The sequence below is a fragment of the Scyliorhinus torazame genome, chromosome 8 (genome assembly GCF_047496885.1).
Source record: "Scyliorhinus torazame isolate Kashiwa2021f chromosome 8, sScyTor2.1, whole genome shotgun sequence".
NCBI lineage: Eukaryota > Metazoa > Chordata > Chondrichthyes > Carcharhiniformes > Scyliorhinidae > Scyliorhinus > Scyliorhinus torazame.
In genome coordinates, this window is record NC_092714.1 from 273,751,721 (window position 1) to 273,775,297 (window position 23,577).

Below are 23,577 nucleotides of genomic sequence, written 5' to 3' on the forward strand. Positions count from 1 at the left end.
TATGGAGGTGGCGGCGCCCGCTGGCCGCACTGGGCCCGTGGAGAAGTTTGTGGTTGCGGTCCGCATTCGCTGCTGGAGACCACGGCCACCGCTCGGGCCTGACATACCCCCACAAAATGGCCCTTTTTGCCGCATCCCTTGCAGGTGGATGCGTGGGCCGGGCAGCGCTGGCGGGGGTGCTTGACCTGCCCGCAGAAGTAGCAGCGGGGCGCCCCGGGGTTGCCTCAGTATTGACCCTCTGACAGTGCAGCACTCCTTCAGTACCGAACCTCGGAAACTTTTACAATGGCTAATTGCACCGCAGGCTCCTGAAAGCTTTGTTGTCTTTCAAACCAAGATTCTTTAAAAAACGTGACTGCAGCAGTCAAACACACTCTCACCCAGGCTTTTAACCCTTACTGTACTAAATAACACAATATATCTAAAATCCATCTTCCTTTGTGCTCGGTATGTATCCAACCAGTGGAGGGGCTTTCCCTGATCCCCATTAACTCCAGTTTTGCTCGGGCTCCTCGATGCCAAACTCGGTCAAGTGTGGCCTTGATGTCAAGGGCAGTCACTCCCAGCTCACCTACTCTCCGCCAAGTTGGTTTTTGGGAGGCAACAATGGGAAGGTGTGAATGGGATCATTCCCTCCACTTAACCTGTGGGACATGGGTGTACAGTTGGGGGGGTTTGGGGCTGCTCCTCTGGCTATCTGGCCTCACACTCTGCCGCAGCCCGATCGTTGAAACAAACTATTAGTGTCTAGTGCACGCTGCCTGGTTACCTGGTCCCAGTTGTGGCGGCAAGAGTGGTCACGTAAAACATGCCTCAGGAAAGTGAAATGCAATGAAAATGAAATGAAATGAATGAAAATCGCTTATTGTCACAAGTAGGCTTCAAATGAAGTTACTGTGAAAAGCACCTAGTCGCCACATTCCGGCGCCTGTTCGGGGAGGCTGGTACGGGAATTGAACCATGCTGCTGGCCTTCCTTGGTCTGCTTTCAAAGCCAGCAATTTAGCCCAGTGTGCTAAACCAGCCCCAGGGGAGGAGGGGAAATATGAATCCAGTAAATCCCCAAGCAAACTCCAGCTGGGAAAGCAGAGTGTGTGAATATGGGATAAAAAACAGATCGGTCTTGGTCGTGTAGTGCACTTAATGGATGAATAATCATTGACCCCCAACTGTCCGATTGATGTATGAGGAACGGCCAACTGAGCGGGGTGAAGGAGTGGGACTTTATTAGGACATGGGGAGGGAGAATCAGAAGATTTCAGTCAAAAGTTATTTGAAAGGTGCCGTGAGAGATGGAACACATTCAGAACAGATTGCGATCAGAAATGCATCAAGTGTTGCGGCAAATCGTTTGCCCTGACCCCTGTTCTTTCTGCCGATAGATGCCATGGTTCAAAGGATGGAAGGTCGAACGCAAGGAGGGTAACGCCAATGGGGTGACACTACTGGAAGCTCTCGATACTATTCTTCCCCCGACTCGTCCCATCTCCAAACCTCTGCGCCTGCCCCTTCAGGATGTTTACAAGATTGGAGGTAAGTATCCAGCTTTGGGGTTAGGAGCAGGGGCAACAGCATCGGGAACGGCGGCTTGGGTGGTGGGAGATCTGGGGCCAGATTTTTGCAGAGTCCGGAATGGTGTCTGGGACCAAGAAAGGAAAGGCAGGGAGCGACAGAAAGCAGGAAACTACATCTATCCAAGGGAAATTGCTAGAACCTATTATTAAGGAGGTCATAGCAGGATACTTAGAAAATCGTAATGGGATCAGGAAGAGTTTGTGAAAGGGAAATTGTGTTAATTAATTTATCAAAGTTTTTTGAGGAAGTCACGTGCAGGGTTGATAAAGGGGAACTTGTAGATGTGGCATATTTATCCAGAAGGTAATTGATAAGGTGCCACGTCAGAGCTTACGACACAGGATTGGATTATATGGTGCAGGGGTAACATATTAGCATGGATAAAGGATTGGTTAGCTACCAGGAAGCAGAGAGTTGAGATAAATAGGTCTTTTTGGGCAGGCAAGCTGTTGTATGACGAGGATGGAGTGTGCAGTCTATCTAATCCCACTGCTCCGCAAAGCATACCAATCGTTTGAAAGATTAATTCACTCACCAAAATGGCCAATTATTTACCTTCACTACAATTAGACCCAGAATAAAAGAGACAGCAGCTCCTTTCAATCAATTCAGAATGATTGATTTATTATAAAACAAAACATCTTTAGTTGCAAGAACTGGTAAACACACAGCTGTACTCTGGAAATGTAACCACCTATCACTTTTTGAAAATACTCCAAAACACACACACACAAACACACAAAGGACAAACGGATACAGGGCATGGTTCACTGGAAGAATCTCACACGTTTGGTGGCTGTTTCAATGGCACTGAGCTAAATTTTGGGGGGTTTCTCCCTGTTGAGGTTACACTTGGAAAGGTTTCCAGCAGTGGGGAGATAAGGTCGCCAGAAGGACTGGCTCCTCAAAGGTCCGGTGAGGGTTCCATTGCCTGGGTGCCAGGTTGGCAGTGCCAAGATGCCTGGGTGCCAGAGGGAGTGCCAGAGAATACCCTTCTCTGTACCGACCACCCTGGGGGCTCTAATGGCCTCTGAGACCCCCCCCCCCCCCCGAGGTACCATTGCATCTGGTCGACGATTAAGCACCGCCCGGTTGACGCCTACAAGGCATGGTTGTAGACTCCCAGGGGCTGGGTGAATACGGCATTGAGATATTTAAATGAGCGAATGGCTCATTTAAATATCACTATCTGTATCTCGCCCAACAAGGGCGCAATATAGATTGCATCGGGCGCCGCAAGATGGCCGCGCAACACGGTGAGAAAATTATGCCCAAGGTCTCTGCAGCGATGGGCCTTGGAAGATAGGCTTTATAAAATAAAGGATAAAGTTAAGGAGAGAAAATGCTGGAAGATCTCAGCAGGTCTGGCAGCATCTGTAGGGAGAGAAAAGAGCGAATGTTTCGAGTCCGATGACTTTGTCAAAGCTAACAGAGAAAGTGGGAAATGAGAAAGTGTGGAGTGAGAATGAAAGATGAGTCATAGCCACAGAAACCCAGGGAAACCGGGTGCTAATGGCCACAGAAACCCAGGGAAACCAGGTGCTAATGGCCACAGAAACCCAGGGAAACCGGGTGCTAACGGCCACAGAAACCCAGGGAAACCAGGTGCTAATGGCCACAGAAACCCAGGGAAACCAGGTGCTAATGGCCACAGAAACCCAGGGAAACCAGGTGCTAATGGCCACAGAAACCCAGGGAAACCGGGTGCTAACGGCCACAGAAACCCAGGGAAACCGGGTGCTAATGACCACAGAAACCCAGGGAAACCGGGTGCTAATGGCCACAGAAACCCAGGGAAACCGGGTGCTAACGGCCACAGAAACCCAGGGAAACCGGGTGCTAATGGCCACAGAAACCCAGGGAAACCGGGTGCTAACGGCCACAGAAACCCAGGGAAACCGGGTGCTAACGGCCACAGAAACCCAGGGAAACCAGGTGCTAACGGCCACAGAAACCCAGGGAAACCGGGTGCTAATGGCCACAGAAACCCAGGGAAACCAGACGGGCTGCTGCTCCCAGTAGATGTCTGGAGGTTCTCACCAGTGGAGCTTTGGGGTGGGGAAGAACATAGAGCTGGAACAACCCCTCTTGTCTCAGCCTCCAGGTTTCCAACGATAGACTAGTTCCACTGAGAAGACGATTCTCAGCTGACACCTTAAATCACTGGTCTTTGCTTTTAAACCTGTTTTCCCCCCAAAACAATTTAAATAATTTGCAGTGCAAAATACAATCTGCTCTTCCCCTTCAGTGGGCAGCACGGTAGCAGAAGTGGCTAGCACTGTGGCTTCACAGCGCCAAGACCCCAGGTTCGATTCCCCGCTGGCTCACTGTCTGTGCGGAGTCTGCACGTTCTCCCTGTGTGCGTGTGGGTTTCCTCCGGGTGCTCCGGTTTCCTCCCACAGTCCAAGGACGTGCAGGTTAGGTGGATTGGCCATGATAAATTGCCCTTAGTGTCCAAAAAGGTTAGGGTGTTATTGGGTCACGGGGATAGGGTGGAAGTGAGGGGTTAAGTGGGTCGGTGCAGACTCGATGGGCCGAATGGCCTCCTTCTGCACTGTATGTTCTAATTCAAATACCAGGGGAGGTCAGGTGATTTCTCGAAAAGGCATCGTTGCTCCAAGTTCAAAGGTGAACTTATGACCTCTTTGTAAAAACAATCCAAATGTCCAAATAACGCAATAGCCTTCCGCATTTTAAAAGAAAAATACACTTTGTGAAGATATGATTATGGTTTTCCCAACAGCTGTGACCAGTGGAGGTCTGGGGCTTGAAGTATTTACAATCTATGTCAATGACTTGACTGAAGGAACTGAATATCTGGCAGCTAAATCTGCCAATGACACTAAAATAGAGGAAAGGAAATTATCCAGAAGAGGCCGAGAGTCTGTAAAGGCCTATAGACCGACTCCAGGAGTGAGCAAAACCTAGTCGATGGAGTACAATGTGGGAAAATATTAACTTGTCCAGAAGAAAAACAGTATAGTATTTAAATGGAAATAACTTGCACAACTCGAAGGGTTAAATTGGATTGTGTTTGTTTATTGTCCCGTGTACCTAGGTACAGTGAAAAATATTTTTCTGCGAGCAGCTCAACAGATCATTCAGTACATGGGAAGAAAAGGGAATAATAGAAAATACAAATGGCCTTTTCCTGCCATTAGGTGGAACCTTAGGTGGTTCTAAGTTCACGGTTTGACTGATGGCTTAGAGAAACTACTAAATGATTAATTGTCTTTGATATGGTTAGTTAAATAGATGTTTAATATTTAATATTATTTTATAATATACTTTTGTTTTGAAAGATTTGGGTGCCTTTTATGAATGGGATTTTTTCACTGTCAAGCATGTAGGAGTGAGAGTATTAGATTACTCGAAATTTATTTTTCACAACTTCACATGGCTCCTGAGGTCTGCCCATAGCGGGTGAATGACTATGGAGGTGGCATGGCGTGTATGACTTGGTTTGGGGGGGTGGGGAGGCTCAGAGATTGGGTCCCTGGGCTAAAAAGTGGGACGAGCTTGGTTACTTTGCTCTGAATCATGATTGGGTCATCCTGACTGAAAAGTATTCCATGGCTGAACATCAGGCATGGGCGGGCAAGCAATGAGCTGTGACTGTGATGGTCTCCATAGTGGAATAGCTAGCCATTCCAATGGCTCATGTGTTTAGAATGAGCGGCTGTTGATGTGCTGCTGAGAAATGCAAGTCCAGGGGCTACATGCATCTGAGTCCACACCATGAGAGAGAAATGTAAGCCCCCAACCTTGAGACTCTCGATCGCAGAGCCATGCCCCCAGACTAGAGACCCCCACTCATTGTGGAGCACCCCCACCATGTGGAGCCTCCCTCAATGTGGAGACCCTGCACTGAGCCTCCAAACACAGAATACCCTGAGCACTGATCCTAACCCTGTCCATAATTATCATCAAACCCGTAGCCTAACCTTATCCCTAACCCTATTCCTAACCAGAACTCTAACCCTAATTTTCAAATTCTTCTCCTATGTAAAGTTGGCACTGTGGTGACATTGTTGGTCATTTGCGGTTTGTTGACAGGCATTGGTACAGTTCCTGTTGGCCGGGTGGAGACGGGTGTGCTGAAACCCGGCATGGTGGTGACCTTCGCCCCAGTCAACATCACAACAGAGGTGAAGTCGGTGGAGATGCATCACGAAGCCTTGTCCGAGGCCATGCCCGGTGACAATGTGGGCTTCAACGTGAAGAACGTGTCGGTCAAGGACGTCCGCCGTGGCAATGTGTGCGGAGACAGCAAGAACGACCCTCCCACGGAAGCCTGCACCTTCACTGCCCAGGTGGGTAGTGCCTGAGGTGATTAACACAGAGAGATTTCAGAGGGAAGCTGAATAAACACTCGAGGGAGAAAGGATAGAGAGTTAAGCTGATAGGGTGAAACGAAGCAAGTGGGAGGTGTAATACCCTGCACGGAACACAGGGCACAGGCTTGATTGTTTTCCCCGTGTGGCTCGAGGAGTACACGCTCCCCCGCTAACTACAGGACTGATACCATGTATATAAGGTCATCCAGATAGGAACCGACCGACAGAGAGAGAGAGGTTCAACCGGGGCCCTTTGTAAATAGTCTGTATTATAAGTAAACATCTTCTTTGTGTTACTCATCTGACTCCCTTCACCTCTATTAAAGGAGGAGGCTGTGTGGAGCAGGAACCCGGACTATGCTGTACCTTTTGTATTGTTTAGTTTTGAGTGGAGATAACGATACCTGTGTCTGTTTCCCCCCAGGTGATCATTCTGAACCACCCTGGCCATATCAGTGCTGGTTACTCCCCTGTGATTGATTGTCACACCGCCCATATCGCCTGCAAATTTGCAGAGCTGAAGGAAAAGATCGACCGTCGTTCGGGCAAGAAGCTGGAGGACAATCCCAAAACCCTAAAGTCTGGGGATGCTGCCATTGTGGAGATGTCTCCCGGGAAACCAATGTGTGTGGAGAGCTTTTCCAAGTATCCCCCCCTTGGTGAGTATCAACATGTCGCTACAGAGACCACAGGACAATCCATTTGAAGCCAATGAAGTACTTCTCAAACATAGTCAATGTCAAAATAATGGGACCATAATGTGTAGGAGCAGAAGCAGGCCATTCGGCCCATCGAGTCAGCTCTGCCATTCAATGAAATAATGACTAATCTGATAGGATTACGCTACAGCATTAGAACTAGGAGTAGACATACAAACATAGAAAATAGGGGCAGAAGGAGGCCATTCAGCCCTTCGAGCCTGCTCCGCCCTTTCCTGGCTGATTACCCAACTCAATACCCTAATCCCACCTTCCCCCCCCATATCCTTTGATCCCCTTCGCCATACGTGCTGCTTGAAAACATGCAATCATAGAATTTACAGTGCAGAAGGTGGCCATTCGGCCCATCGAGTCTGCATCAGCACCTGGAAGGAGCAGCCCACTTAAGCCCACACCTCCACCCTATCCCCGTAGCCCAGTAACCCCACCTAACCTTTTTGGACACTAAGGGCAATTTAGCACAGCCAATCCACCTAACCTGCACGTCTTTGGACTGTGGGAGGAAACCGGAGCACCCGGAGGAAACCCACGCAGACACGGGGAGGATGTGCAGACTCCGCACAGACAGTGACCCAAGCCGGGAATCGAACCTGGGACCTTGGAGCTGTGAAGCAACAGTGCTAACCACTGTGCAACCCTGCTGCCCTAAACTGAAGCATTCAGAAGTTTCCAGATAATAAGCTGCAATTTTATTCTACCTCACAATTATCCATGTTGAACTCTATTGGCCAGATTTTGTAGGAACATTACAACCAATTTGAGCAGCGTAAGCTCTCACAAACAGCAATATGAGAGTAACATGCTGAGCAGTGTATGTGAGAAATATTGGCTACAACAAAGGAATGAATTCTGGTTCTGAATGTAAAAGCTTTTATACTGATCTGAGAAAGCAGAAAGGAGCCACAGCTTAATATCTCATCCAATACAAAGCACCTGTTTCAATGCAGCGCTCCCTCAGTACTGACCCTCTGACAGTGCAGCACTCCCTCAGTACTGACCCTCTGACAGTGCAGCACTCCCTCAGTACTGACCCTCTGACAGTGCAGCACTCCCTCAGTACTGACCCTCTGACAGTGCAGCACTCCCTCAGAACTGACCCACTGACAGTGCAGCACTCCCTCAGTACTGACCCTCTGACAGTGCAGCACTCCCTCAGTACTGACCCTCTGACTGTGCAGCACTCCCTCAGTACTGACCCTCTGACAGTGCGGCACTCCCTCAGTACTGACCCTCTGACAGTGCGACACTCCCTCAGTACTGACCCTCTGACAGTGCAGCACTCCCTCAGTACTGACCCTCTGACAGAGCGGCACTCCCTCAGTACTGACCCTCTGACAGTGCGGCACTCCCTCAGTACTGACCCTCTGACAGTGCGACACTCCCTCAGTACTGACCCTCTGACAGTGCAGCACTCCCTCAGTACTGACCCTCTGACAGAGCGGCACTCCCTCAGTACTGACCCTCTGACAGTGCAGCACTCCCTCAGTACTGACCCTCTGACAGTGCAGCACTCCCTCAGCACTGACCCTCTGACAGTGCAGCACTCCCTCAGTACTGACCCTCTGACAGTGCAGCACTCCCTCAGTACTGACCCTCTGACAGTGCAGGACTCCCTCAGTACTGACCCTCTGACAGTGCAGCACTCCCTCAATACTGACCCTCTGACCATGCAACACTCCCTCAGTAGTGACCCTCTGACAGTGCAGCCCTCCCTCAGTACTGACCCTCTGACAGTGCAGCACTCCCTCAGTACTGACCCTCTGACAGTGCAGCACTCCCTCAGTACTGACCCTCAAGCAGTGCAGCACTCCCTCAGTACTGACCCTCTGACAGTGCGGCACTCCCTCAGTACTGACCCTCTGACAGTGCAGCACTGACCCTCTGACAGTGTGGCACTCCCTCAATACTGACCCTCTGACCATGCAGCACTCCCTCAGTACTGACCCTCTGACAGTGCAGCACTCCCTCAGTACTGACCCTCTGATAGTGCAGCACTCCCTCAGTACTGACCCTCTGACAGAGCGGCACTCCCTCAGTACTGACCCTCTGACAGTGCAGCTCTTCCTCAGTACTGACCCTCTGACAGTGCTGCGCTCCCTCAGTACTGACCCTCTGACAGTGCAGCACTCCCTCAGTACTGACCCTCTGACAGTGCAGCACCCCCTCAGTACTGACCCTCTGACAGTGCGGCACTCCCTCAGTACTGACTCTCTGACAGTGCGATGCTCCCTCGGTACTGACCCTCTGACAGTGCGACACTCCCTCAGTACTGACCCTCTGACAGTGCAGCACTCCCTCAGTACTGACCCTCTGACAGAGCGGCACTCCCTCAGTACTGACCCTCTGACAGTGCAGCACTCCCTCAGTACTGACCCTCTGACAGAGCGGCACTCCCTCAGTACTGACCCTCTGACAGTGTAGCACTCCCTCAGTACTGACCCTCTGACAGTGCAGCTCTCCCTCAGTACTGACCCTCTGACAGTGCTGCGCTCCCTCAGTACTGACCCTCTGACAGTGCAGCACTCCCTCAGTACTGACCCTCTGACAGTGCAGCACCCCCTCAGTACTGACCCTCTGACAGTGCGGCACTCCCTCAGTACTGACCCTCTGACAGTGCGATGCTCCCTCGGTACTGACCCTCTGACAGTGCAGCACTCCCTCAGTACTGCCCCTCTGACAGTGCAGCACTCCCTCAGTACTGACCCTCTGACAGTGCGGCACTCCCTCAGCACTGACCCTCTGACAGTGCAGCACTCCCTCAGTACTGACCCTCTGACAGTGCAGCACTCCCTCAGTACTGACCCTCTGACAGTGCAGCACTCCCTCAGCACTGACCCTCTGACAGTGCAGCACTCCCTCAGTACTGACCCTCTGACAGTGCAGCACTCCCTCAGTACTGACCCTCAAGCAGTGCAGCACTCCCTCAGTACTGACCCTCTGACAGTGCGGCACTCCCTCAGTACTGACCCTCTGACAGTGCAGCACTGACCCTCTGACAGTGTGGCACTCCCTCAATACTGTCCCTCTGGCAGTGCAGCACTCCCTCAATACTGACCCTCTGACAGTGCAGCACTCCCTCAGTACTGATCCTCTGACAGTGCAGCACTCCCTCAGTACTGACCCTCTGACAGAGCGGCACTCCCTCAGTACTGACCCTCTGACAGTGCAGCACTCCCTCAGTACTGACCCTCTGACAGTGCAGCACCCCCTCAGTACTGGCCCTCTGACAGTGCGGCACTCCCTCAGTACTGACTCTCTGACAGTGCGATGCTCCCTCGGTACTGACCCTCTGACAGTGCAGCACTCCCTCAGTACTGCCCCTCTGACAGTGCAGCACTCCCTGAGTACTGACCCTCTGACAGTGCAGCACTCCCTCAGTACTGACCCTCTGACAGTGCAGCACTCCCTCAGCACTGACCCTCTGACAGTGCAGCACTTCCTCAGTACTAACCCTCTGACAGTGCAGCACTCCCTCAGTACTGACCCTCTGACAGTGCAGCACTCCCTCAGCACTGACCCTCTGGCAGAGCAGCACTGCCTCAGTACTGACCCTATGACAGTGCAGCACTCCCTCAGTACTGGCCCTCTGACAGTGCAGCACTCCCTCAGTACTGACCCTCTGACAGTGCAGCACTCCCTCAGTACTGACCCTCTGACAGTGCAGCGCTCCCTCAGTACTGACCCTCTGACAGTGCGGCACTCCCTCAGTACTGACCCTCTGACAGTTCAGCACTCCCTCAGTACTGACCCTCTGACAGTGCGACACTCCCTAAGTACTGACCCTCTGACAGTGCAGCACTCCCTCAGTACTGACCGTCTGACAGTGCGACACTCCCTCAGTACTGCATTGCGTGTCCTGATTATATTCTCGAGTCACACCGAGATGGTTCTTGAACCCCCTACCTTCCTGTGTAATGGGCGAGAGGATTACAGACTGAGTCACTGCTGGTGTTTGTGGAAGTCCTATCCTCCAGCAGCCCTCTCATCATTTACCCTGACCTAAATCTGACTAACTCCATCTGGATTTCCAGGCCGTTTCGCTGTTCGTGACATGAGACAGACAGTTGCTGTGGGCGTCATTAAGAACGTGGAGAAGAAAGCTATCACTGCTGGGAAGGTCACCAAGTCTGCACAGAAGGCTCAGAAAGCTCAGAGCAAATGAATCGGACGCCCCAAGACCACAAAACCAACACCACCCAAAATCCACCCTGCCCCCAAAGGGCATTTCTGTACTTCTGCTTGTGAAAGCGCATTGGTAAACGACTGGATGTTAACTATTAAAGTTCAATGGAAGTTTTTTAAGAGGAAAAGCATGTCTCAGCTGTTGTGAGGTACCCAGTTAGTTTTATCAATAAACAATGCAACCCACACAAACCCCCCTGCCTCCACGTCTGCTTTCTTGAGAATATTAACGCTTATGATTTGACAAACCAGGATTAAGGGTTGTATTCCCCGGTCCAGAAAGGACTGCCCACCGAGCTGAACAGGTTCAATGCAACAGAACGAGAGCAGAGAGCAGTTACTCTCCTGCAGGAGGCAGCTCCAAGTTCATAGCCCTCCGGTTTTGTACAGGATGTTGAGAAAGCCTCAATTATAACTCGAGAGAGATGGTCGGTAATACAAAGGCTTTAATTAGCAGAGAACCAGTCAGCTACCGAGAAGTGTGCTCACTACACGCTGCCCACTGAACATTACCTTATACCGGGGGGGGGGGGGGGTGGGGGGGGCGGCGGAGTCCCCCAGGGTTCCAATTCCGGTCTTACAGGGATCATGACATTAAAGTTACAGATATTATTCATCACAGATGTAAAAGGGGGCCACCCTGCCCCTCGGTGAGGGGGTGTGTATTCACCATAATTTTGGGAATATCAAACCCCCCAGTCCCATCAGTGTCCCATGACCAGCTTATCCCCATGTTATGACAGGTTGCGTTAGCGTTATCTCAATTCGGAATCCTGTAAACGGAGAGGTTAAACGCCATCGGTGCAGTTTGAGCAACTTGAATTCAGTTTAACAAAAACAACTTTTAGAAATAAAAATCTGGTCTCGGTACCGACGAGTACTAAGATGGGCGTTTGTGACACCTTGGGGTGGAATATGGAACTTGCTGCCACAAAGCATTATGGGGAAGCTCAGTAAAGCCATGAGAGTGAAGGAAATCGAAGGATTGGCTGAGATGTATGGGGGGGGGGGGGGGGGGGGGGGGTGAGGAGGCTTGTTTGGAGCAAATACACCAACATCAACCATTTCCATCGAATGGCGTATTTCTGTGCTGTCGATACAGAGTAAAGCTCCCTCTACACTGTCCCCATCAAACACTCGAGGACAGGTGCAGCACGGCGTTAGATACAGAGTAAAGCTCCCTCTACACTGTCCTCATCAAACACTCCCAGGACAGGTACAGCACGGGGTTAGATACAGAGTAAAGCTCCCTCTACCCGGTCCCCATCAAACACTCCCAGGACAGGTACAGCACGGGGTTAGATACAGAGTAAATCTCCCTCTACCCGGTCCCCATCAAACATCCCCAGGACAGGTACAGCACGGGGTTAGATACAGAGTAAAGCTCCCTCTACACTGTCCCCATCAAACACTCCCAGGACAGGTACAGCACGGGGTTAGATACAGAGTAAAGCTCCCTCTACACTGTCCCCATCAAACACTCCCAGGACAGGTACAGCGCGGGGTTAGATACAGAGTAAAACTCCCTCTACACTGTCCCCATAAAACACTCCCAGGACAGGTACAGAGCGGGGTTAGATACAGAGTAAAGCACCCTCTACACTGTCCACATCTAACACTCCCAGGACAGGTACAGCACGGGGTTAGATACAGAGTAAAGCTCCCTCTACCCGGTCCCTATCAAACACTCCCAGGACAGGTACAGCACGGGGTTAGATACAGAGTAAATCTCCCTCTACCCGGTCCCCATCAAACACTCCCAGGACAGGTACAGCACGGGGTTAGATACAGAGTAAATCTCCCTCTACCCGGTCCCCATCAAACACCCCCAGGACAGGTACAGCACGGGGTTAGATACAGAATAAAGCTCCCTCTACACTGTCCACATCTAACACTCCCAGGACAGGTACAGCACGGGGTTAGATACAGAGTAAAGCTCCCTCTACCCGGTCCCTATCAAACACTCCCAGGACAGGTACAGCACGGGGTTAGATACAGAGTAAATCTCCCTCTACCCGGTCCCCATCAAACACCCCCAGGACAGGTACAGCACGGGGTTAGATACAGAATAAAGCTCCCTCTACACTGTCCCCATCAAACACTCCCAGGACAGGTACAGCACGGGGTTAGATACAGAGTAAAGCCCCCTCTACACTGTCCCCATCAAATACTCCCAGGACAGGTACAGCGCGGGGTTAGATACAGAGTAAAGCTCCCTCTACACTGTCCCCATCAAAAACTCCCAGGACAGGTACAGCGCGGGGTTAGATACAGAGTAAAGCACCCTCTACACTGTCCACATCTAACACTCCCAGGACAGGTACAGCACGGGGTTAAATACAGAGTAAAGCTCCCTGTACCCGGTCCCCATCAAACACTCCCAGGACAGGTACAGCACGGGGTTAGATACAGAGTAAAGCTCCCTCTACACTGTCCCCATCAAACACCCCCAGGACAGGTACAGCACGGGTTGAGACACAGAGTAAAGCTCCCTCTACACTGTCCCCATCAAACACTCCCAGGAGAGTTACAGCATGGGGTTAGATACAGAGTAAAGCTCCCTCTACACTGTCCCCATCAAACACTCCCAGGACAGGTACAGCACGGGGTTAGATACAGAGTAAAGCTCCCTCTATACTGTCCCCATCAAACACTCCCAGGACAGGTACAGCACGGGGTTAGATACAGAGTAAAGCTCCCTCTATACTGTCCCCATCAAACATTCCCAGGACAGGTACAGCACGGGGTTAGATACAGAGTAAAGCTCCCTCTACACTGTCCACATCTAACACTCCCAGGACAGGTACAGCACGGGGTTAAATACAGAGTAAAGCTCCCTCTACCCGGTCCCCATCAAACACTCCCAGGACAGGTACAGCACGGGGTTAGATACAGGGTAAAGCTCCCTCTACCCGGTCCCCATCAAACACTCCCAGGACAGGTACAGCACGGGGTTAGATGCAGAGTAAAGCTCCCTCTACACTGTCCCCATCAATCACTCCCAGGAGAGGTACAGCACGGGGTTAGATACAGAGTAAAGCTCCCTCTACACTGTCCCCATCAAACACTCCCAGGACAGGTACAGCACAGGGTTAGATACAGAGTAAAGCTCCCTCTACACTGTCCCCATCAAACACTCCCAGGACAGGTACAGCACGGGGTTAGATACAGAGTAAAGCTCCCTCTACACTGTCCCCATGAAACACTCCCAGGACAGGTACAATTTTGGGCCCCACACCTCAGGAAAGACATACTGGCACTGGAGCGGGTCCAGCGGAGATTCACACGGATGATCCCAGGAATGGTAGGCCTAACATACGATGAACGTCTGAGGATCCTGGGATTATATTCATTGGAGTTTAGGAGGTTGAGGGGAGATCTAATAGAAACTTACAAGATAATGAATGGCTTCGATAGGGTGGATGTAGGGAAGCTGTTTCCATTAGCTAGGACCCGGGGGCACAGCCTTAGAATAAAAGGGAGTCACTTTAGAACAGAGATGAGGAGAAATTTCTTCAGCCAGAGAGTGGTGGGTCTGTGGAATTCATTGCCACAGAGGGCAGTGGAGGCCGGGACGTCGAGTGTCTTTAAGACAGAAGTTGATAAATTCTTGATTTCTCGAGGAATTAAGGGATATGGAGAGAGAGCGGGTAAATGGAGTTGAAATCAGCCATGATTGAATGGTGGAGCTAACTCGATGGGCCGAATGGCCTTACGTCCGCTCCTATGTCTTATGGTCTTACACTGTCCCCATGAAACACTCCCAGGACAGGTACAGCACGGGGTTAGATACAGAGTAAAGCTCCCTCTACACTGCCCGACCAAACACTCCCAGGACAGGTACAGCATGGGGCTAGATACAGAGTAAAGCTCCCTCTCCCGCTACAAATACAAACAGAGGATAACAAAGAGAGAAATAAGGAAAGAGAGGATCAATTATGAAGGTAGGCTAGCCATTAACATTAGGAATAATAGTAAAAGTTTCTTTAAATACATTAAAAACAAACGGGAGGCAAAAGCTGACATTGGGCCGCTCCAAAATGACGCTGGTAATCTAGTGATGGGAGACAAGGAAATAGCTGAGGAACTAAATAAGTACTTTGCGCCAGTCTTCACAGTAGAAGACATGAGTAATATCCCAACAATTCCGGAGAGTCAGGGGGCAGAGTTGAATATGGTAGCCATCACAAAGGTGAAAGTGCTAGAGAGACTAAGAGGTCTAAAAATTGATACTGTAGCCCCAGATGGGCTACATCCTCGAGTTCTAAAGGAGATAGCTGAACAAATAGTGGAGGCGTTAGTTATGATCTTTCAAAAGTCACTGGAGTCAGGGAAAGTCCCAGAGGATTGGAAAATCGCTGTCGTAACCCCCCTGTTCAAGTAGGGAGCAAGGAAAAAGATGGAAAATTATAGGCCAATTAGCCTAACCTCGGTTGTTGGCAAGATTCTAGAATCCATTGTTAAGGATGGGATTTCTGAATTCTTGGAAGTGCAGGGTCGGATTAGGACAAGTCAGCATGGATTTAGTAAGGGGAGGTCGTGCCTGACAAACCTGTTAGAGTTCTTTGAAGAGATATCAAATAGGTTAGACCAAGGAGAGCCAATGGATGTTATCTATCTTGACTTCCAAAAGGCCTTTGATAAGGTGCCTCACGGGAGACTGCTGAGTAAAATAAGGGCCCATGGTATTCGAGGCAAGCTACTGACATGGATTGACGATTGGCTGTCAGGCACAAGGCAGAGTGTTGGGATAAAAGGTTCTTTTTCGGAATGGCAACCGGTGACGAGTGGTGTCCCGCAGGGTTCAGTGTTGGGGCCACAGCTGTTCTCTTTATATATCAACGATCTAGATGACGGGACTGGGGGCATTTTGACTAAGTTTGCCGATGATACAAAGATAGGTGGAGGGGCAGGTAGTATGGAGGAGGTGGGGAGGCTGCAGAAAGATTTAGACCGTTTAGGAGAGTGTTCCAAGAAATGGCTGATGAAATTCAACGTGGGCAAGTGCGAGGTCTTGCACTTTGGAAAAAAGAATAGAGGCATGGACTATTTTCTAAACGGTGACAAAATTCATAATGCTGAAGTGCAAAGGGACTTGGGAGTCCTAGTCCAGGATTCTCTAAAGGTAAACTTGCAGGTTGAGTCCGTAATTAAGAAAGCAAATGCAATGTTGTCATTCATCTCAAGAGGCTTGGAATATAAAAGCAGGGATGTACTTCTGAAGCTTTATAAAGCATTAGTTAGGCCCCATTTAGAATACTGTGAGCAATTTTGGGCCCCACACCTCAGGAAAGACATACTGGCACTGGAGCGGGTCCAGCGGAGATTCACACGGATGATCCCAGGAATGGTAGGCCTAACATACGATGAACGTCTGAGGATCCTGGGATTATATTCATTGGAGTTTAGGAGGTTGAGGGGAGATCTAATAGAAACTTACAAGATAATGAATGGCTTCGATAGGGTGGATGTAGGGAAGTTGTTTCCATTAGCTAGGACCCGGGGGCACAGCCTTAGAATAAAAGGGAGTCACTTTAGAACAGAGATGAGAAATTTCTTCAGCCAGAGAGTGGTGGGTCTGTGGAATTCATTGCCACAGAGGGCAGTGGAGGCCGGGACGTCGAGTGTCTTTAAGACAGAAGTTGATAAATTCTTGATTTCTCGAGGAATTAAGGGATATGGAGAGAGAGCGGGTAAATGGAGTTGAAATCAGCCATGATTGAATGGTGGAGCTAACTCGATGGGCCGAATGGCCTTACTTCCGCTCCTATGTCTTATGGTCTTACACTGTCCCCATGAAACACTCCCAGGACAGGTACAGCACGGGGTTAGATACAGAGTAAAGCTCCCTCTACACTGTCCCCATCAAACACTCCCAGGACAGGTACAGCATGGGGTTAGATACAGAGTAAAGCTCCCTCTACACTGTCCACATCAAACACTCCCAGGACAGGGACAGCACGGGGTTAGATACAGAGTAAAGCTCCCTCTACACTGTCCCCATCAAACACTCCCAGGGCAGGTACAGCATGGGGTTTTATTGAGTTGACAACTCTTCCGGATTGAGCAGTAACAGTGCAGGATATATATCAGTTGCAGTCACAGGGAACTGAAAGCAACACAAAGAAAATTTAGCTGACGGCTCTCTGGTTATTGAAATGTTTTTTCAGAAATTGTAAGGTATTTTTGCACCGTGATCGATCTGGTTACCTGCATACAGCTAAAATTCAGAAAAGTGTGGTTCTTTTTCTGCCACTGGGGATAGAGGTGATGCTGTGGGCCATCCTTTTATCTGCAGTTAACACACTTTGCTCCTCAAATGAGAATATTTTACAGCATAGACAGATGACATTCGGCCCATTCCATCTATATCACGCTTTACTCTCCACACAAGCAAATAGTTTTGAACACATTTACCCACAATACTGCAACCCCTTCCTCCTTCAACATCTCCAGTCTGATATTGGATGAAGGGCTTCTTTCTCAAACAGCCACCCCATAGTCCCGTTCTGAACCCCTCATTTAGGAGGAAGACTCAATGAAGAGAAAAAATAATTGTTTCCTTGTCCATGAAATGTTTCCTGTGTATAGCTCTGATCCTGTCACCCCTCGCCATTTGTGGACCTGTAGGTAAAATCTTCCATCTTTTAGAATATTGAGTGAATGAGGGTGCCGTGTTGCCTCAGAGTTTGAGAAGCGAGCCTTTTTGATGACAGGCTACAATTGGAAGATTTCAGACTCATTTTGTCCTTTAGGTTCCCACTCAGAGACTCTGTCCCAGCGTGTGTGGATAGGGGAGAAAACTCGCCGGGGTAGTCAGTGCTGATAGGGAGATGGACCAGATAATTCTGGTACTGGTGCTCTCGAGAACAATCAACACAGAACACAGGTTTCGTTGTGCAGTTAAGCCATTGTTTAAATAAGATTAAATACAAAAGAATGTTAATGACTGTTTTTATTCCCGGTTGACTCGCCCTCTTGCAATGATCAACCCTGATGCTCAGTTCTAGCTACAGGAGATCTCTGGACACTTACCTCTCCTGGGCCAGGGGTCAGCTGACAAACAGCTGCTTTGATCCCATGACGTGTGGTCCGGCTTTTTCTGAGGGAGGGAGGAGGGGGAAAATGACAACATGGAGGATCTCCTGGGGGTGTGGATGTGTGGGGGAGCAGTGGCAGGGGCGGTGGAAGGGTAAACTCAGTTACTGTTGCTCCACCAATCACCCCTCAACCCCTGGCGAAAGGAGAGGGACAGAGGCAGAGAACATTGAAGCCCATCCAACATGGCCCAAAGCAGTGTGACAAAGCAAATGATCCAAGGCACCCCGGCAGGACAGTGGTGGCTGTGTACCCCTCGGTCAGTCGGTAACTCCTCAGTCCACCTTCCAGATCACAGCCTTGCTGTCCTGTGTCCCACTCAGCACGTACCGATCTTCAGCTGAGCACAGAGCTCCGATGGCCCCACAAGGTGCCTCCAATTCTTTCTCCAGCACATACTTCTCCGAGTTGACAATGTAAATCCGCCCCTTGGTCTTGTCAGTTGTCACTCCCCCTCCGACCCAGACCTGGGGATGGATAGTGGGAGAGACAGAGGTCAGCGTTAGTCACAGTTCCAGTTCATGGACAGTGTATAGAGACAGCAAGGTGCCTCGCCACGGAGCAGAGACAGCAGACACACACCAACCATCGGCAAACCCTTTCTAACATCAACAGCTTGTATTTGGTGTGTGTGTACACCAGATAAGAGATTTGATTACAATAAAATAGTGCAACAGGTATTTATGGAAATTAATTTAACCAATGGACTTCAACATTGCACAGAATGAAACGATTCCACCAACTCGCTCGCTGGCTGCCGAGAAGGACAAGGGCAGCCAGAGTGTGGGAACACCACCACCTGCAGGTTCCTCTTCCAACTGCACGCCATCCTGACGTGGAGGGAATCCTGCAGGAGATGGTGTTTATACAAATTTACGAATTAGGAGCCATTTGGTTCCTTGAGCATACTCCACTCCCCTTACATCTGCTGACCTTGTCCCTCCAGGTGATAGAGGTCCCTGTGTTTGGAAGGTGCTGTCGAAGGAGCCTTGGTGAGTTCCTGCAGTGCATCTTGTAGATGGTACACCCGGCTGCCACTGTGCGTCGGTGGTGGAGGGAGTGAATGTTGACGGTGGTGGATGGGGTTCCAAACAAGAAGGCTGTTTTGTGCTGGATGGTGTCAAGTTTCTTGAGTGTTATTAGAACCGCACTTATTCACACTCCTCCTGACTTGCACTTTATCAATCGTGGACAGGCTTTTGGTCGTCAGGAGGTCAGTTACTCTGTTCAGCATTCTCAGCCTCTGACCTGCTATAGTAACCACAATCTTGTTTTTGGCAATGCCAGTTCGGCCAATGGTAACTCTGAGAATGTTTATGGTGGGGGATTCAGCGATGACAATGTAGGTGGATATCAAGGGGAGATGGTTAGATTCACTTTTGTTGGAGGTGGTCCTTGCCTGACATTTGTGTGATAGGAATGTTTCTTGCCACTTATCAGCCAAAGCCTGATGTTGTCCATATCTTGCTGCATTGGGGCATATTATTGGACATCAAGGGGATATCTGACGGATCGCCAATGGTGCTGAACATTGTGCAGTCATCAGCGAACATCCCCACGTCTGACCTTATGATGGAAAGAAGGTCATTGATGAAGCAGCTGAAGATGGTTGGGCCTAGGACACTACCCTGAGAAACCTCTGCAGTGATATCCTGAGACTTTGATGACTGACCTCCAACAACCACAACTCTAGCACAATCTTAGCACATACCAATGAGGTATGACTCAAACCAGTGGAGGGTTTTACCCTGATTCCCATTGACAGCAGTTTTGCTAGGGTCCCTTGTTGCCATACTTGATCTAATGTGGCCGTAATATCAAGGGGAATTCACTTTAACCTCACATCTTTGAGTTCAGCTCCTTTGTCCCTGTCTGAACCAAGGCTGTAGTGAGGTCAGGAGCTATAATATTGGGTTTGGTGGTTGACTGAAAGGGGAATAAAGGCGACAGGAGCAGCTCGTGGGATTGAGGAGAATAAACATGGTTTGCCTGGCGCGAGTGGATTACAGGAATGCTCCGGAGGTTGAACCTGCCGCTCTGTTCCTGTCTGGACGCAATCCCACAACCTGGAGGCAAACCCATCGTCTATGTGTGTATATCTCCAGACTGGGACCAGTGAGGCAAGTCAGAGCCCGGGTGGATCATTGCTGCTCTCTGCAAGGGAGATCTGACTGGCCGAGACAATGATGGACGGTCTCTCAACATTCTCTCGCACACCTCAGAGGAAGTCCTCAGCTCCTGAACCAAATGATCACCCAGTGACCAGGCTTAGCAGCAGTTTAGCCTTTAGTTTTGGGGTTAGGGTTAGATTACTGTTGGCGGTAGTGTGGGATTTGGGGTCCGATTGAGATTAGGGTTGGGGTTAGGATTAGAATTAGGGATAGGTTGGGGTTAGAGTTAGAATTATTGGGGGCAGCACGGTGGCGCAGTGGTTAGCACTGCTGTCTCGCGGCGCCAAGGTCCCAGGTTCGATCCTGGCTCTGGGTCACTGTCGGTGTGGAGTTTGCACATTCTCCCCGTGTTTGCGTGGGTTTCGCCCCCACAGCGCGACCATGTGCAGGGTAGGTGGATTGGCCACGCTAAAATCCCCCTTAATTGGAAAAAATGAATTGGGTATTCTAAACTTATTCAACAAAAGAGTTAGAATTATTGGGGGTTTGGGTTTGGGTTATGTTTTGAGTTTCAGATGAGGATTAGGGGCGGGATTCGCTGACCCCCCTGCCGGGTCGGAGAATCGGCGGGAGGGCGGCGTGAATCCCGCCCCGCCGCTGCGACGCCGGCTGCTGAATTCTCCGGCGCCGGCTTTCGGGTGGGGGCGGGGATCGCACCACGCCAGTCGGGGGCCGTTAGCAGTGGGCCCCCCAGCAATTCTCCGGGTCCCGATGGGCCGCGTGGCTTCCCGTTTTCGGCCAGTCCCGCCGACGTGAAATGGACATGGTCCATCCCGGCAGGACTTGGCATGTCGGCCGTCTAGCAGGGTCCTCGGGGGGGGGGGGGGAGACCCCACAGTACCCTGGCGTGCGATCAGGCCTGTGCCGCCTGCGGGCGGGCCTGTGCCGTGGGGGCACTCTTTCCCTCCGCGCCGGCCTCTGCAAGGCTCCGCCATGGCCGGCGTGGAGAAGAACCCCCCTGCGCTTGCGCAGGGATCATGCCGGCAGTCCTGCGTCTGCGCCAACTCGTGCCGGCCGCGGCGGCCCTTCGGCACGGCACCAACCCCTCCAGCGCCGGCCTAGCCCGTGGAAATGCGGAGGATTCCGCAACTTCTGGGCAGTCCGACGCCGGAGTGGTTCCCGCTGCTCTTGGCGCCAATACGGGCCGCCTGCCAATTGCGGGAGAATCCCGCCCTAGGTGTCTGTTTGGGGTTGGTGTGCAGTTGAAGATTAGGATATGGGTGAGAGGTTAATTTAGGGTTAAAGTTACGGTTAACATCTGGGTTACTGGTTAATTTGGTGTTAGGATTAGGTGTTAGGTTGGGTTAGAGTTAGCATTAGGACTAGGGTTTGGGAGTCGTGAGAGGTTAGGGTTAGGAGTTCTGGACAGATTGGGTAGGGAGAAACTGCCCTCCCTCATGAAAGGATTGGGAAGCACAGAATGGAAACGCTGCCTGAGAGTGTGGAGGAGGCAGGTTCAATCGCGGCACTCAAAGCGCAAGTAACCTCTAATCTGAAAAGCACGAATGTATAGGGTTACGGGGAGAATGGCACCAAAGGATCGCTCATTGGGGAGACAGTGCAGACTCGATGGGTCGAATGGCCTCCTTCTGCACTGTAACAATTCGGAGATTCTGGATTATTTGTGGTAAGTGTTTGAGTTTGTGATTAGGGGTTAGTTAGATATCGGCCGAAATTCTACGGCCGTTGCGATTCTTGTTTGCCGCCAGCAGGGGGCTCCTGCGCCTGGGTTTCCCCGGGGGTGTGGGATATATAGCGGGAAGAGGAATCCCCCCGCTAGCGAACGCTGCGCTGCCGGGAATCACGCGGCGGGGAGAACTGGAGAATCCCGCCCTCCAGGTCCGGAATCGACGCGATGTTATTCACCTACCTGTTTTTTGACATGAATCATGCTGACAGTTTCGGTGCAGTCGGGCAGTCGGATTGTTCTGATGGGATTACGGAGGTTGTCCATTTTCCAGATGTACAGGTTCGCTCGCTGACTGCAAACCACCCACAGTTCTTCTCTCTGCAACAGCAAATCAGAAGTGGTTTCAAACAGGAGCCATCACCCCATTGGTCAGACTATGGGAGAGGATGCCAATAAAGCCATTTGCTGCCGTGACAACGCCATTGAGATAGGAAGCGGTGAGCAGGGAGTGGAGCCGCTCCAAGATGCTGTATTCCTGCAGCAGCGTCCACACCCCAGAGCTCCCCAAAGTGCTTCACAAAGGAGTATCGCGCCTCAGGCGATTCTCAGCCAACCACATAATTTTGACATGTGGTCACTGTTGTAACATAGACAATGTGACAACCAATCTGAGCACACCAATGTGATCATCATCAAACAACCTGTTTTAGTGATGTTAAGTTCAGGGATAAATAATGGCTGGAACACTGAACTACAAATCCCTGCTCTTCATATTGTGCCATGGGATCCTTTATCTCCATCACAAAGGGCAGACTGGACCTCAATTTAATGTCTCATCCACCGACAGTGCAGCACTCCCTCAGTACTGACCCACTGACAGTGCAGCACTCCCTCAGTACTGACCCTCTGACAGTGCGGCACTCCCTCAGTACTGACCTTCTGACAGTGCTGCACTCCCTCAATACTGACCCTCTGACAGTGCAGCAACACCTCAGTACTGACCCTCTGACAGTGCAGCATACCTCAGTACTCTTGACAGTGCAGCACTCCCTCAGTACTGACCCTCTGACAGTGCAGCGCTCCCTCAGTACTGACCCTCTGACAGTGCGGCACCCCCTCAGTACTGACCCTCTGACAGTGCAGCACTCCCTCAGTACTGACTCTCTGACAGAGCAGCACTCTCTCAGTACTGACCCTCTGACAGTGCGGCACTCCCTCAGCACTGACCCTCTGACAGTGCAGCGCTCCCTCAGTACTGACCCTCTGACAGTGCGGCACTCCCTCAGTACTGACCCTCTGACAGTGCGGCACTCCCTCAGTACTGACCCTCTGACAGTGCAGCACTCCCTCAGTACTGACCCTCTGACAGTGCAGCACTTCCTCAGTACTGACCCTCTGACAGTGCGGCACTCCCTCAGCACTGACCCTCTGACAGTGCAGCACTCCCTCAGTACTGACCCTCTGACAGTGCGGCACTCCCTCAGTACTGACCCTCTGACAGTGCAGCGCTCCCTCAGTACTGACCCTCTGACAGTGCGGCACTCCCTCAGTACTGACCCTCTGACAGTGCAGCAGTCCCTCAGTACTGACCCTCTGACAGTGCAGCACTCCCTCAGTACTGACCCTCTGACAGTGCGGCACTCCCTCAATACTGACCCTCTGACAGTGCAGCAACCCCTCAGTACTGACCCTCTGACAGTGCGGCACTCCCTCAATATGACCCTCTGACAGTGCAGCAACCCCTCAGTACTGACCCTCTGATAGTGCAGCACTCCCTCAGTACTCTTGACAGTGCAGCACTCCCTCAGTACTGACCCTCTGACAGTGCAGCGCTCCCTCAGTACTGACCCTCTGACAGTGCGGCAC

General features: G+C 50.9%; 2 protein-coding genes across 7 annotated transcripts in view; one reads left to right on the top strand and one right to left on the bottom strand.

Annotated features, from left to right (window-relative positions):
- LOC140428659 (elongation factor 1-alpha 2) overlaps positions 1 to 11,004 on the top strand; it is a 43,983-nt gene extending 32,979 nt beyond the window's left edge. Inside the window, exons 5-8 of the mRNA XM_072515344.1 lie at positions 1,382 to 1,532; positions 5,631 to 5,887; positions 6,336 to 6,570; positions 10,662 to 11,004. Of these exons, the coding sequence (XP_072371445.1) occupies positions 1,382 to 1,532; positions 5,631 to 5,887; positions 6,336 to 6,570; positions 10,662 to 10,792 (774 nt within the window). The 3' untranslated portion in view covers positions 10,793 to 11,004. The remainder of the gene's footprint in view (positions 1 to 1,381; positions 1,533 to 5,630; positions 5,888 to 6,335; positions 6,571 to 10,661) is intronic.
- A 6,698-nt stretch (positions 11,005 to 17,702) lies between these two features.
- Positions 17,703 to 23,577, bottom strand: part of LOC140428660 (DENN domain-containing protein 3-like) — a 294,281-nt gene continuing 288,406 nt past the window's right edge. For all 6 annotated transcript variants that reach the window (XM_072515350.1, XM_072515345.1, XM_072515349.1 and 3 more), the window contains 2 exons: positions 21,952 to 22,089; positions 17,703 to 18,377 (listed from right to left, as the gene is read on the bottom strand). In XM_072515350.1, coding sequence (XP_072371451.1) covers positions 18,186 to 18,377; positions 21,952 to 22,089 — 330 coding nt within the window. In that variant the 3' untranslated portion in view covers positions 17,703 to 18,185. The remainder of the gene's footprint in view (positions 18,378 to 21,951; positions 22,090 to 23,577) is intronic.